A 14,171-nucleotide genomic window follows, 5' to 3' on the forward strand; every position below is an offset into this window, starting at 1 on the left:
GATGAGATTGTTGGGGGGTTGGTGCTCGATGAGATTGTTGGGGGGTTGGTGCTCGATGAGATTGTTGGGGGGTTGGTGCTCGATGAGATTGTTGGGGGGTTGGTGTTTGATGAGATTGTTGGGGGGTTGGTGCTCGATGAGATTGTTGGGGGGTTGGTGTTCGATGAGATTGTTGGGGGGTTGGTGTTCGATGAGATTGTTGGGGGGTTGGTGCTCGATGAGATTGTTGGGGGGTTGGTGTTCGATGAGATTGTTGGGGGGTTGGTGCTCGATGAGATTGTTGGGGGGTTGGTGCTCGATGAGATTGTTGGGGGGTTGGTGCTCGATGAGATTGTTGGGGGGTTGGTGCTCGATGAGATTGTTGGGGGGTTGGTGTTCGATGAGATTGTTGGGGGGTTGGTGTTCGATGAGATTGTTGGTTGGTTGGTGCTCGGGGTAGAGATTGTTGGGGGGTTGGTGCTCGATGAGATTGTTGGGGGGTTGGTGCTCGATGAGATTGTTGGGGGGTTGGTGTTCGATGAGATTGTTGGGGGGTTGGTGTTCGATGAGATTGTTGGGGGGTTGGTGTTCGATGAGATTGTTGGGGGGTTGGTGCTCGATGAGATTGTTGGGGGGTTGGTGCTCGATGAGATTGTTGGGGGGTTGGTGTTTGATGAGATTGTTGGGGGGTTGGTGCTCGATGAGATTGTTGGGGGGTTGGTGTTCGATGAGATTGTTGGGGGGTTGGTGCTCGATGAGATTGTTGGGGGGTTGGTGTTCGATGAGATTGTTGGGGGGTTGGTGCTCGATGAGATTGTTGGGGGGTTGGTGCTCGATGAGATTGTTGGGGGGTTGGTGCTCGATGAGATTGTTGGGGGGTTGGTGCTCGATGAGATTGTTGGGGGGTTGGTGCTCGATGAGATTGTTGGGGGGTTTGTGCTCGATGAGATTGTTGGGGGGTTTGTGCTCGATGAGATTGTTGGGGGGTTGGTGCTCGATGAGATTGTTGGGGGGTTGGTGCTCGATGAGATTGTTGGGGGGTTGGTGCTCGATGAGATTGCTGGGGGGTTGGTGCTCGATGAGATTGTTGGGGGGTTGGTGCTCTGCTTGGAACGTTTATCTGCTCAATTGTAAAAATGAAGAGTGTGAAGTTTCTCTTTGTCAAGCACGGGGAATGTATGGGATCTCCCCAGCGGAGGGCAGTATTGGCTCAGTGCTCACTGCTCCCTGCAGCTCCCCAGTGCCCTTGTACAAATAACCTAGGAGTAAGTGGCCTGTTCAGCCTCCTTCTGTCAGCAGCACATTCACCAGTAATTTTCCAGAATTGTAACCACATTATTGTTTAAAGGAACAGCTACCCGTGTCGAGTGCTCACCAAGATACAATTAAATCTGGTCGATGGGTGACCCCTTTCTCACCTTGCGGCTCCACTTTCTCTCTCACTCTCTCTTTTTCTCTCTCTCTCTCTTTTCTCTCTCTCTCTCTCTGTTTTTTTCTCTCTCTCCCTGTTTTTCTCTCTCTCACTTTCTCTCTTTCTCTTACTCTCTCTCTCACACACATTCGTTCTTCCCTCTGTCTGTTTCTCTCTCTGTCACTCTATCTAACTCTCTGTCCGTCTCTCCCTATCTCCCTGTCTCCCTGTCCCTCTGTATCCCTGTCTCCCGTCTCTGTGTCTCTCTCCCTCTCTCTCTTTGTGTCTGCCTCTCTCTCTCGCACTCTCTCTTTCTGTCTCTCTCTCTCATACTCTCTCTCTCTCTCTGTCTCTGTCCCTCTCTCGGGGTCTCTTTCTATCTGTCCCTCTCTCTCATACTCTGTCTCTCTCTCGCACTCTGTCTGTCTCTCTCTCTCTCGCACTCTGTCTCTCTCTCTCTGTCTCTCTCTCTCTGTCTCTCTCTCTGTCTCTCTCTCTGTCTCTCTCTCTGTCTCTCTCTCTGTCTCTCACTCTGTCTCTCACTCGGTCTCTCTCTCTGTCTCTCACTCTGTCTCTCTCTCTCTCTGTCTCTCTCTCTGTCTCGCACTCTCTCTGTCTCGCACTCTCTCTGTCTCGCACTCTCTCTCTCTCGCACTCTCTCTCTCTCGCACTCTCTCTCTCTCGCACTCTCTCTCTCTCGCACTCTCTCTCTCGCACTCTCTCTCGCACTCTCTCTCTCTCGCACTCTCTCTCTCTCTCGCACTCTCTCTCTCTCTCGCACTCTCTCTCTCTCGCACTCTCTCTCTCTCTCGCACGCTCTCTCTCTCACTCTCTCTCTCGCACTCTCTCTCTCTCGCACTCTCTCTCTCTCGCATTCTCTCTCTCGCACTCTCTCTCTCGCACTCTCTCTCGCACTCTCTCTCGCACTCTCTCTCTCTCGCACTCTCTCTCTCGCACTCTCTCTCTCGCACTCTGTCTCTCTCGCACTCTGTCTCTCTCGCACTCTGTCTCTCTCGCACTCTGTCTCTCTCGCACTCTGTCTCTCTCGCACTCTGTCTCTCTCGCACTCTGTCTCTCTCGCACTCTGTCTCTCTCGCACTCTGTCTCTCTCGCACTCTGTCTCTCTCACACTCTGTCTCTCTCACTCTCTCTCTATCACATGCTGTCTCTGTCTCTCTCTCTCTCGCACTCTCTCTCTCTCGCACTCTCTCTCTCTCGCACTCTCTCTCTCTCGCACTCTCTCTCTCTCTCGCACTCTCTCTCGCACTCTCTCTCGCACTCTATCTCTCGCACTCTATCTCTCGCACTCTATCTCTCGCACTCTATCTCTCGCACTCTATCTCTCGCACTCTCTCTCTCGCACTCTCTCTCTCGCACTCTCTCTCTCGCACTCTCTCTCTCGCACTCTCTCTCTCTCTCACTCTCTCTCGCACTCTCTCTCGCACTCTCTCTCTCACACTCTCTCTCTCTGTCTCTCTCTCAGACTCTCTCTCTCTGTCTCTCTCACACAATCTCTCTGTCCCCCTTTCTATCTCTCTGTCCCCCTTTCTATCTCTCTGTCCCCTTTTCTATCTCTCTGTCCCCCTTTCTATCTTTCTCTGTCCCCCTTTCTATCTCTCTGTCCCCCTTTCTATCTTTCTCTGTCCCTACTTTATGGATGTCACTGTCCCTGAATTTCCCTCTCCTGTCCTATGCACCCTCCCTCGTCCCTGCATCCTCACTGTAGTTGAGGTTCATTGCACCATCTCCTACTCGAACTCAATCTTTCCCAGGACTCTCCTGTCCTCAGCTTCCCTTTCACCTACAGGCTTTTGAAACCCAAACTCCTCACCCTAAACACCAACCCTTCAATACTGAAGATAATCATGAGGAATATAGAAAGTGTAGGAAAAGAAAAAAGAAAAAAAGTTACATTTCTATCGTGCCTTTCATGACCTCAGGACGTCCCAAAGTGCTTTACAGCCAATGAAGTACTTTTGAAGTGTAGTCACTGTTGTAATGTAGGAAACACGGCAGCCAATTTACGCACAGCAAGATCCCACAAACAGCAGTGTGATAATGACCAGATAATCTGTTTTTAGTGATGTTGGTTGAGGAATAAATATTGACCAAGACACCGGAGAGAACTCCCCCTGCTCTTCTTCCAATAGTGGCCGTGGGATCTTTTGCATCCATCTGAGAGGCAGACAGGGCCTCGGTTTAACGTCTCACCCGAAAGACAGCACCTTTGACAGTGCAGCACCCCCTCAGTACTGCACTGGGAGTGTCAGCCTGGATTATGGGCTCAGGTCTCGAGTGGGACTTGAACCCACGACTTTCTGACACAGAGGGCAGAGTGTTACCCACTGAGCCACGGCTGGCATATTGGGTTCGAGCCCCACTCCAGAGACTGGTGTAGTGTGAAACTTGCACCCTGCATTGGGCGCGGGAGTTGTTCATACTCCTGGGGAGCCTGAACCCGTGACCTTGAGGCAACACAATGGAGCACTGTGTGTGGGTCAGGTGGATGCATGGTATTGATCAGCGATCCCGTGGAAGGGTGTTACAAGATTAATTTTATAGCGAGATATCCAATTAGTCTTTGCCCAGTGTGTTTGTTGTAGGAAAGTTTAAGGGAATGAGAGAGAGAGCAGCAATCTGCATGCAGTTTAATGATGTTTGAAGTGTTCCCTACACAACTAGATCTTCTTAAGATGAAGTGTTTATAAACTGGATAACAAAGTGGTCGATAAAGGACGGAAGTTTGATTTGATTTTTGCACTTCTTCTTAGTCAATCAAGACAGTCGATGGTGACAAGAGAATGAAGAAGCATTGTGAAAGAGCTGTGTGATGTATTGGGAGTATGATGGAGTGCCAGCCTGGAGTGTGGCTGTCACTTTAATTAACTTTTCACTTCGCCAATTCAGCAACTATTGTTTTTCATTCCTAATGTTTAAGCGGTTAGTGATATCAGCTCAAATTAATTCTGGATTTTTTAATCTGCCGTTTCCATTTAACCCTCACGGTGCTCGTTTCCTTTCTGAAAGGGCACCAGGCTGCATCCACTGGCACTTGGCACAGACTCAGAGTTTGTATAGTTTCTCAAGGTGGCAGCCGTGGCTCAGTGGTAGCACTCTCATCTCTGAGTCAGAAGGTCCTTGGTTCATGTCCCACTCCAGAGACTTGAGCACATAATCCAGGCTGACGCTTCAGTGCAGTACTGAGGGAGCGCTGCACTGTCAGAGGGTCAGTACTGAGGGAGCGCTGCACCGTCGGAGGGTCAGTACTGAGGGAGCGCTGCACTGTCGGAGGGTCAGTACTGAGGGAGCGCTGCACCGTCGGAGGGTCAGTACTGAGGGAGCGCCGCACTGTCGGAGGGTCAGTACTAAGGGAGCGCTGCACTGTCAGAGGGTCAGTACTGAGGGAGCGCTGCACTGTCGGAGGGTCAGTACTGAGGGAGCGCTGCACTGTCAGAGGGTCAGTACTGAGGGAGCGCTGCACCGTCGGAGGGTCAGTACTGAGGGAGCACTGCACTGTCGGAGGGTCAGTACTGAGGGAGCGCTGCACTGTCGGAGGGTCAGTACTGAGGGAGCGCTGCACTGTCGGAGGGTCAGTACTGAGGGAGCGCTGCACCGTTGGAGGGTCAGTACTGAGGGAGCGCTGCACTGTCGGAGGGTCAGTACTGAGGGAGCGCTGCACTGTCAGAGGGTCAGTACTGAGGGAATGCTGCACTGTCGGAGGGTCAGTACTGAGGGAGTGCTGCACCGTCGGAGGGTCAGTACTGAGGGAGCGCTGCACTGTCAGAGGGTCAGTAGTGAGGGAGCGCTGCACCGTCGGAGGGTCAGTAGTGAGGGAGCGCTGCACCGTCGGAGGGTCAGTACTGAGGAAGCGCTGCACTGTCGGAGGGTCAGTACTGAGGGAATGCTGCACTGTCGGAGGGTCAGTACTGAGGGAGTGCTGCACCGTCGGAGGGTCAGTACTGAGGGAGCGCTGCACTGTCGGAGGGTCAGTACTGAGGGAGTGCTGCACTGTTGGAGGGTCAGTACTGAGGGAGCGCTGCACTGTCAGAGGGTCAGTACTGAGGGAGCGCTGCACTGTCGGAAGTGCCATCTTTCAGATGAGATTAAACCGAGGCCCCATCTGCCTTTCAGGTGGACATAAAAGATCCCATGGCACTGTTGGAAGAAGAGCAGGGGAGTTCTCCCCGGTGTTCTGGGCCAATATTTATCCCTCAACTAACATCACGAAAGAAAAACAGATGATCTGCTCATTTATTGTTGTTCGTGGGGTCTTGCTGTGCGTAAATTGTCTGCCTACATCACAACAGTGACTACACTTCAAAAGTACTTCATTGGCTGTAAAGCGTGTTGGGACATCCTGAGGTTGTGAAAGGCGGTGATAGAAATACAATTTCTTTCTTTCTTCAGAAGGTGCCCGTAACATTCCAGCCCGTCCCTACGTCCAGTTCCAGTCACCTGATCACAGGGAGGAAACAATTGCCCTTCAGAGCGGGCGGCAAACACTAATCTGAGGAAGTTCAGGTCAGGGAAAGGTTCACGGATTCGGAATCTGTTCTCTTTGGGAAAGAGGAGGGTCTGAGCTGGGATGGTTGGGGTTCGTGGAATTCTGAGGGGGAAGTGACGAACCGGACTCTGGTGAATGGGTCCCCGTGGGGAAGGGTTTGAATCCCTGGGGATGCTGGGTGGAGATGAGGGTGTGCTGGGTAAGGATCGGAGTGCTGAGCGTGGCTGCAGTACAAGGGCTTTCTGCACCGGATTACCTGCTCCTCCTCAGCACCGTTTAACCATCAGGACTTATGCTGATCTGAGGCAGGACTGTCAATGCTGGGAATCAAACACAGGCCATTACAGGCTCCCAGTGTCAGCACCAAACACTCCCAGCACAGCTACAGCACAAGTTAGATACAGAGTAAAGCTCCCTCTGCTCTGTCTCATCAAACACTCCCAGGGCAGGTACAGCACGGGTTAGATACAGAGTAAAGCTCCCTCTACACTGTCCCATCAAACACTCCCAGGGCAGGTACAGCACGGGTTAGATACAGAGTAAAGCTCCCTCTACACTGTCCCATCAAACACTCCCCGGGCAGGTACAGCACGGGTTAGATACAGAGTAAAGCTCCCTCTACACTGTCCCATCAAACACTCCCAGGGCAGGTACAGCACGGGTTAGATACAGAGTAAAGCTCCCTCTACACTGTCCCATAAAACACTCCCAGGGCAGGTACAGGACTGGTTAGATACAGAGTAAAGCTCCCTCTACACTGTAAAAGCTTCTACAAGTATGTAAAAAGAAAAAGATTGGTGAAGACAAATGTAAGTCACTTACAGTCAGAAACGGGAGAATTTATAATGGGGAGCAAGGAAATGGCAGAGCAATTAAACAAATACTTTGGTTCTGTCTTCACGGAAGAGGACACAAATAACTTCCCAAAAATGGTAGGGAATCAAGGGACTGGTGAGAAGGAGGAATTAAAGGAAATTAGTATTAGTAAAAAAATAGTGCTGGAGAAATTAATGGGACTGAAAGCCGATAAATCCCCAGGGCCTGATAATCTGCATCCCAGAGTACTAAAAGAGGTAGTCATGGAAATAGTGGATGCATTAGTTGTCATCTTCCAAAATTCTATAGATTATGGAACAGTTCCTGCAGATTGGGGGGTGGCAAATGTAACCCCGCTATTTAAAAAAGGAGGGAGAGAGAAAACAGGGAACTACAGACTGGTTAGTCTAACATCAGTAGTAGGGAAAATGCTAGAGTCTATTATAAAGGATGTGATAACAGGACACTTAGAAAATATCAACGGGATTAGACAAAGTCAACATGGATTTATGAAAGGGAAATCATGTTTGACAAACCTACTGGAGTTTTTTGAGGATGTAACTGGTAGAATAGATAAGGGAGAACCAGTGGATGTGGTTTATTTGGATTTTCAGAAGGCTTTTGATAAAGTCCCACACAAGAGGTTAGTGTGGAAAATTAAAACACATGGGATTGGGGGTAATATACTGGCATGGATTGTGAATTGGTTGACAGACAGGAAACAGAGAGTAGGAATAAATGGGTCTTTTCGGGGTGGCAGGCAGTGACTAGTGGGGTACCGCAGGGATCAGTGCTTGGGCCCCAGCTATTCACAATATATATCAATGATTTGGATGAGGGAACCAAATGTAATATTTCCAAGTTTGCTGATGACACAAAACTAGGTGGGATCGTGAGTTGTGAGGAGGATGCAAAGAGGTTTCAAGGCGATTCAGACAAGTTGAGTGAGTGGGCAAATACATGGCAGATGCAGTATAATGTGGATAAATGTGAAGTTATCCACAAAACAGAAAGGCAGAGTATTATTTAAATGGTGATAGATTGGGAAATGTTGATGTACAAAGGGACCTGGGTGTCCTTGTACACCAGTGACTGAAAGCAAACATGCAGGTGCAGCAAGCAGTTAGGAAGGCAAATGGTATGTTGGCCTTCATTGCAAGAGGATTTGAGTACAGGAGCAAGGATGTCTTACTGCAGTTATACAGGACCTTGGTGAGACCACACCCGGAGTATTGTGTGCAGTTTTGGTCTCCTGACTGAAGAAAGGATATACTTGCCACAGAGGGAGTGCAGCGAAGGTTCATCAGACTGATTCCTGGGATGGCAGGACTGTCGTATGAGGAGAGATTGGGTCGACTCGGCCTGTATTCACTCGAGTTTCGAAGAATGAGAGGGGATCTCATTGAAATGTTTAAAATTCTGACAGGGCTTGACAGACTGGATGCAGGGAGGATGTTTCCCCTGGCTGGGGGGTCTAGAACGAGGGGTCACAGTCTCAGGATACGGGGTAGGACATTTAGGACTGAGATGAGGAGAAATTTCTTCACTCAGAGGGTGGTGAACCTGTGGAATTCTCTACCACAGAAGGCTGTGGAGGCCAAGTCACTGAATATATTTAAGAAGGAGCTGGATGGATTTCTAGACACAAAAGGCATCAAGGGGTCTGGGGAGAGAGCGGGAATATGGTATTGAGATAGAGGATCAGCCATGATCATATTGAATGGTGGAGCAGGCTCGAAGGGCCGAATGGCCAGCTCCTGCTCCTATTTTCTGTTTCGACACTGTCCCATCAAACACTCCCAGGGCAGGTACAGCACGGGTTCGATACAGAGTAAAGCTCCCTCTACACTGTCCCATCAAACACTCCCAGGGCAGGTACAGCATTAGTGTACTTAGGTTGTGGGAGATTAAATGGGTGAGTGGAGTTCATGCTAGGGTAGAGTGTACATGTGACCCCAGTCCTGTTTGTGTTAATGTGACCCCAGTCCTGTTTGTGTTAATGTGACCCCAGTCCTGTTTGTGTTAATGTGACCCCAGTCCTGTTTGTGTTAATGTGACCCCAGTCCTGTTTGTGTTAATGTGACCCCAGTCCTGTTTGTGTTAATGTGACCCCAGTCCTGTTTGTGTTAATGTGACCCCAGTCCTGTTTGTGTTAATGTGACCCCAGTCCTGTTTGTGTTAATGTGACCCCAGTCCTGTTTGTGTTAATGTGACCCCAGTCCTGTTTGTGTTGATGTGACCCCAGTCCTGTTTGTGTTGATGTGACCCCAGTCCTGTTTGTGTTAATGTGACCCCAGTCCTGTTTGTGTTAATGTGACCCCAGTCCTGTTTGTGTTAATGTGACCCCAGTCCTGTTTTCTGATTGCAGGTCTGGACGCAAAGCGGCAGAAGAGATCGAGGAGTAAGTTTTGCAACTCATCCTGTTTCATTGTCCCCTGTGCTCAATCCCTTCCTCCGCCTTTGTAAGTTATTTTCCTTATGCCCCTTCTGCTGTCCCACTGTCCCATTGTCCCACACGCCTGAGCAGAGCCCAGGGTGGGAACCGTCACACACAGCGTACTGCAAAGTGCAGTCGCTGAGAGCAGTTGCTTGCGGAACTGCTGGTAGAACCCCTCGTCTCACAGACACTCCCACATGGAGCCTGTTTACTCTCTCACACTCCCACATGGAGCCTGTTTACTCTCTCACTCTCCCACATGGAGCCTGTTTACTCTCTCACTCTCCCACATGGAGCCTGTTTACTCTCTCACTCTCCCACATGGAGCCTGTTTACTCTCTCACACTCCCACATGGAGCCTGTTGACTCTCTCTCTCCCACATGGAGCCTGTTTACTCTCTCACTCTCCCACATGGAGCCTGTTTACTCTCTCACTCTCCCACATGGAGCCTGTTTACTCTCTCACTCTCCCACATGGAGCCTGTTTACTCTCTCACACTCCCACATGGAGCCTGTTTACTCTCTCACACTCCCACATGGAGCCTGTTTACTCTCTCACTCTCCCACATGGAGCCTGTTTACTCTCTCACACTCCCACATGGAGCCTGTTTACTCTCTCTCTCCCACATGGAGCCTGTTTACTCTCTCACTCTCCCACATGGAGCCTGTTTACTCTCTCACACTCCCACATGGAGCCTGTTTACTCTCTCACACTCCCACATGGAGCCAGTTTACTCTCTCACACTCCCACATGGAGCCTATTTACTCTCTCACACTCCCACATGGAGCCTGTTTACTCTCTCACACTCCCACATGGAGCCAGTTTACTCTCTCACACTCCCACATGGAGCCTGTTTACTCTCTCACACTCCCACATGGAGCCTGTTTACTCTCTCTCTCTCCAACATGGAGCCTGTTTACTCTCTCTCTCTCCGACATGGAGCCTATTTACTCTCTCACACTCCCACATGGAGCCTGTTTACTCTCTCACACTCCCACATGGAGCCTGTTTACTCTCTCTCTCTCCAACATGGAGCCTGTTTACTCTCTCTCTCTCCGACATGGAGCCTATTTACTCTCTCACACTCCCACATGGAGCCTGTTTACTCTCTCACACTCCCACATGGAGCCTGTTTACTCTCTCACACTCCCACATGGAGCCTGTTTACTTTCTCACACTCCCACATGGAGCCTGTTTACTCTCTCCCTCTCCCACATGGAGCCTGTTTACTCTCTCCCTCTCCCACATGGAGCCTGTTGACTCTCTCACACTCCCACATGGAGCCAGTTTACTCTCTCACACTCCCACATGGAGCGTGTTTACTCTCTCTCTCTCCGACATGGAGCCTATTTACTCTCTCACACTCCCACATGGAGCCTGTTTACTCTCTCACACTCCCACATGGAGCCTGTTTACTCTCTCACACTCCCACATGGAGCCTGTTTACTTTCTCACACTCCCACATGGAGCCTGTTTACTCTCTCCCTCTCCCACATGGAGCCTGTTTACTCTCTCCCTCTCCCACATGGAGCCTGTTTACTCTCTCACACTCCCACATGGAGCCTGTTTACTCTCTCTCTCCGACATGGAGCCTGTTCACTCTCTCACACTCCCACATGGAGCCTGTTTACTCTCTCACACTCCCACATGGAGCCTGTTTACTCTCTCACACTCCCACATGGAGCCTGTTTACTCTCTCACACTCCCACATGGAGCCTGTTTACTCTCTCACACTCCCACATGGAGCCAGTTTACTCTCTCACACTCCCACATGGAGCCAGTTTACTCTCTCTCTCTCCGACATGGAGCCTATTTACTCTCTCACACTCCCACATGGAGCCAGTTTACTCTCTCTCTCTCTGACATGGAGCCTATTTACTCTCTCACACTCCCACATGGAGCCAGTTTACTCTCTCACACTCCCACATGGAGCCTGTTTACTCTCTCACACTCCCACATGGAGCCTGTTTACTCTCTCGCTCTCCTACATGGAGCCTGTTTACTCTCTCACACTCCCACATGGAGCCCGTTTACTCTCTCACACTCCCACATGGAGCCTGTTTACTCTCTCGCTCTCCCACATGGAGCCTGTTTACTCTCTCTCACACTCCCACATGGAGCCAGTTTACTCTCTCACACTCCCACATGGAGCCTGTTTACTCTCTCACACTCCCACATGGAGCCTGTTTACTCTCTCTCTCCCACATGGAGCCTGTTTACTCTCTCACTCTCCCACATGGAGCCTGTTTACTCTCTCACACTCCCACATGGAGCCTGTTTACTCTCTCTCTCCCACATGGAGCCTGTTTACTCTCTCACTCTCCCACATGGAGCCTGTTTACTCTCTCACACTCCCACATGGAGCCTGTTTACTCTCTCACACTCCCACATGGAGCCAGTTTACTCTCTCACACTCCCACATGGAGCCAGTTTACTCTCTCTCTCTCCGACATGGAGCCTATTTACTCTCTCACACTCCCACATGGAGCCTGTTTACTCTCTCCCTCTCCCACATGGAGCCTGTTTACTCTCTCACACTCCCACATGGAGCCAGTTTACTCTCTCACACTCCCACATGGAGCCTGTTTACTCTCTCTCTCTCCGACATGGAGCCTATTTACTCTCTCACACTCCCACATGGAGCCTGTTTACTCTCTCACACTCCCACATGGAGCCTGTTTACTCTCTCTCTCTCCGACATGGAGCCTATTTACTCTCTCACACTCCCACATGGAGCCTGTTTACTCTCTCTCTCTCCGACATGGAGCCTATTTACTCTCTCACACTCCCACATGGAGCCTGTTTACTCTCTCACACTCCCACATGGAGCCAGTTTACTCTCTCACACTCCCACATGGAGCCTGTTTACTCTCTCTCTCTCCGACATGGAGCCTATTTACTCTCTCACACTCCCACATGGAGCCTGTTTACTCTCTCACACTCCCACATGGAGCCTGTTTACTCTCTCACACTCCCACATGGAGCCTGTTTACTCTCTCCCTCTCCCACATGGAGCCTGTTTACTCTCTCCCTCTCCCACATGGAGCCTGTTGACTCTCTCACACTCCCACATGGAGCCAGTTTACTCTCTCACACTCCCACATGGAGCCTGTTTACTCTCTCTCTCTCCGACATGGAGCCTATTTACTCTCTCACACTCCCACATGGAGCCTGTTTACTCCCTCTCTCCCACATGGAGCCTGTTTACTCTCTCCCTCTCCCACATGGAGCCTGTTTACTCTCTCACACTCCCACATGGAGCCTGTTTACTCTCTCTCTCCGACATGGAGCCTGTTCACTCTCTCACACTCCCACATGGAGCCTGTTTACTCTCTCACACTCCCACATGGAGCCTGTTTACTCTCTCACACTCATACATGGAGCCTGTTTACTCTCTCACACTCCCACATGGAGCCTGTATACTCTCTCACACTCCCACACGGAGCCAGTTTACTCTCTCACACTCCCACATGGAGCCAGTTTACTCTCTCTCTCTCCGACATGGAGCCTATTTACTCTCTCACACTCCCACATGGAGCCAGTTTACTCTCTCTCTCTCCGACATGGAGCCTATTTACTCTCTCACACTCCCACATGGAGCCTGTTTACTCTCTCACACTCCCACATGGAGCCAGTTTACTCTCTCACACTCCCACATGGAGCCAGTTTACTCTCTCTCTCTCCGACATGGAGCCTATTTACTCTCTCACACTCCCACATGGAGCCAGTTTACTCTCTCACACTCCCACATGGAGCCTGTTTACTCTCTCTCTCTCCCACATGGAGCCTGTTTACTCTCTCACACTCCCACATGGAGCCAGTTTACTCTCTCACACTCCCACATGGAGCCTGTTTACTCTCTCACACTCCCACATGGAGCCTGTTTACTCTCTCACACTCCCACATGGAGCCTGTTTACTCTCTCACACTCCCACATGGAGCCTGTTTACTCTCTCACACTCCCACATGGAGCCTGTTTACTCTCTCACACTCCCACATGGAGCCTGTTTACTCTCTCACACTCCCACATGGAGCCTGTTTACTCTCTCACACTCCCACATGGAGCCTGTTTACTCTCTCACACTCCCACATGGAGCCTGTTTACTCTCTCACACTCCCACATGGAGCTAGTTTACTCTCTCACACTCCCACATGGAGCCTGTTTACTCTCTCTCTCTCCGACATGGAGCCTATTTACTCTCTCACACTCCCACATGGAGCCTGTTTACTCTCTCCCTCTCCCACATGGAGCCTGTTTACTCTCTCCCTCTCCCACATGGAGCCTGTTTACTCTCTCACACACCCACATGAAGCCTGTTTACTCTCTCACACTCCCACATGGAGCCTGTTTACTTTCTCACACTCCCACATGGAGCCTGTTTACTCTCTCACTCTCCCACATGGAGCCTGTTTACTCTCTCACACTCCCACATGGAGCCTGTTTACTCTCTCACTCTCCCACATGGAGCCTGTTTACTCTCACACTCCCACATGGAGACTGTTTACTCTCTCTCTCTCCCACATGGAGCCTGTTTACTCTCTCTCTCTCCGACATGGAGCCTGTTTACTCCCTCTCTCCCACATGGAGCCTGTTTACTCTCTCTCCGACATGGAGCCTATTTACTCTCTCACACTCCCACATGGAGCCTGTTTACTCTCTCACACTCCCACATGGAGCCTGTTTACTCTCTCCCTCTCCCACATGGAGCCTGTTTACTCTCTCTCTCTCCCACATGGAGCCTGTTTACTCTCTCTCTCTCCGACATGGAGCCTATTTACTCTCTCACACTCCCACATGGAGCCTGTTTACTCCCTCTCTCCCACATGGAGTCTGTTTACTTTCTCACACTCCCACATGGAGCCTGTTTACTCTCTCACACTCCCACATGGAGCCTGTTTACTCTCTCACACTCCCACATGGAGCCTGTTTACTCTCTCACTCTCCCACATGGAGCCTGTTTACTCTCTCACACTCCCACATGGAGCCTGTTTACTCTCTCTCTCTCCCACATGGAGCCTGTTT

At 50.6% G+C, this 14,171-nt stretch overlaps 1 protein-coding gene across 1 annotated transcript in view; it reads left to right on the forward strand.

The window, feature by feature from the left end:
- LOC137326805 (Intraflagellar transport protein 43 homolog) overlaps nucleotides 1-14,171 on the forward strand; it is a 100,376-nt gene that overhangs the window by 32,297 nt on the left and 53,908 nt on the right. The window contains exon 4 of the mRNA XM_067992198.1: nucleotides 9,079-9,111. Within this exon, the coding sequence (XP_067848299.1) occupies nucleotides 9,079-9,111 (33 nt within the window). The remainder of the gene's footprint in view (nucleotides 1-9,078; nucleotides 9,112-14,171) is intronic.

Source organism: Heptranchias perlo, chromosome 10 (assembly GCF_035084215.1).
Source record: "Heptranchias perlo isolate sHepPer1 chromosome 10, sHepPer1.hap1, whole genome shotgun sequence".
NCBI lineage: Eukaryota > Metazoa > Chordata > Chondrichthyes > Hexanchiformes > Hexanchidae > Heptranchias > Heptranchias perlo.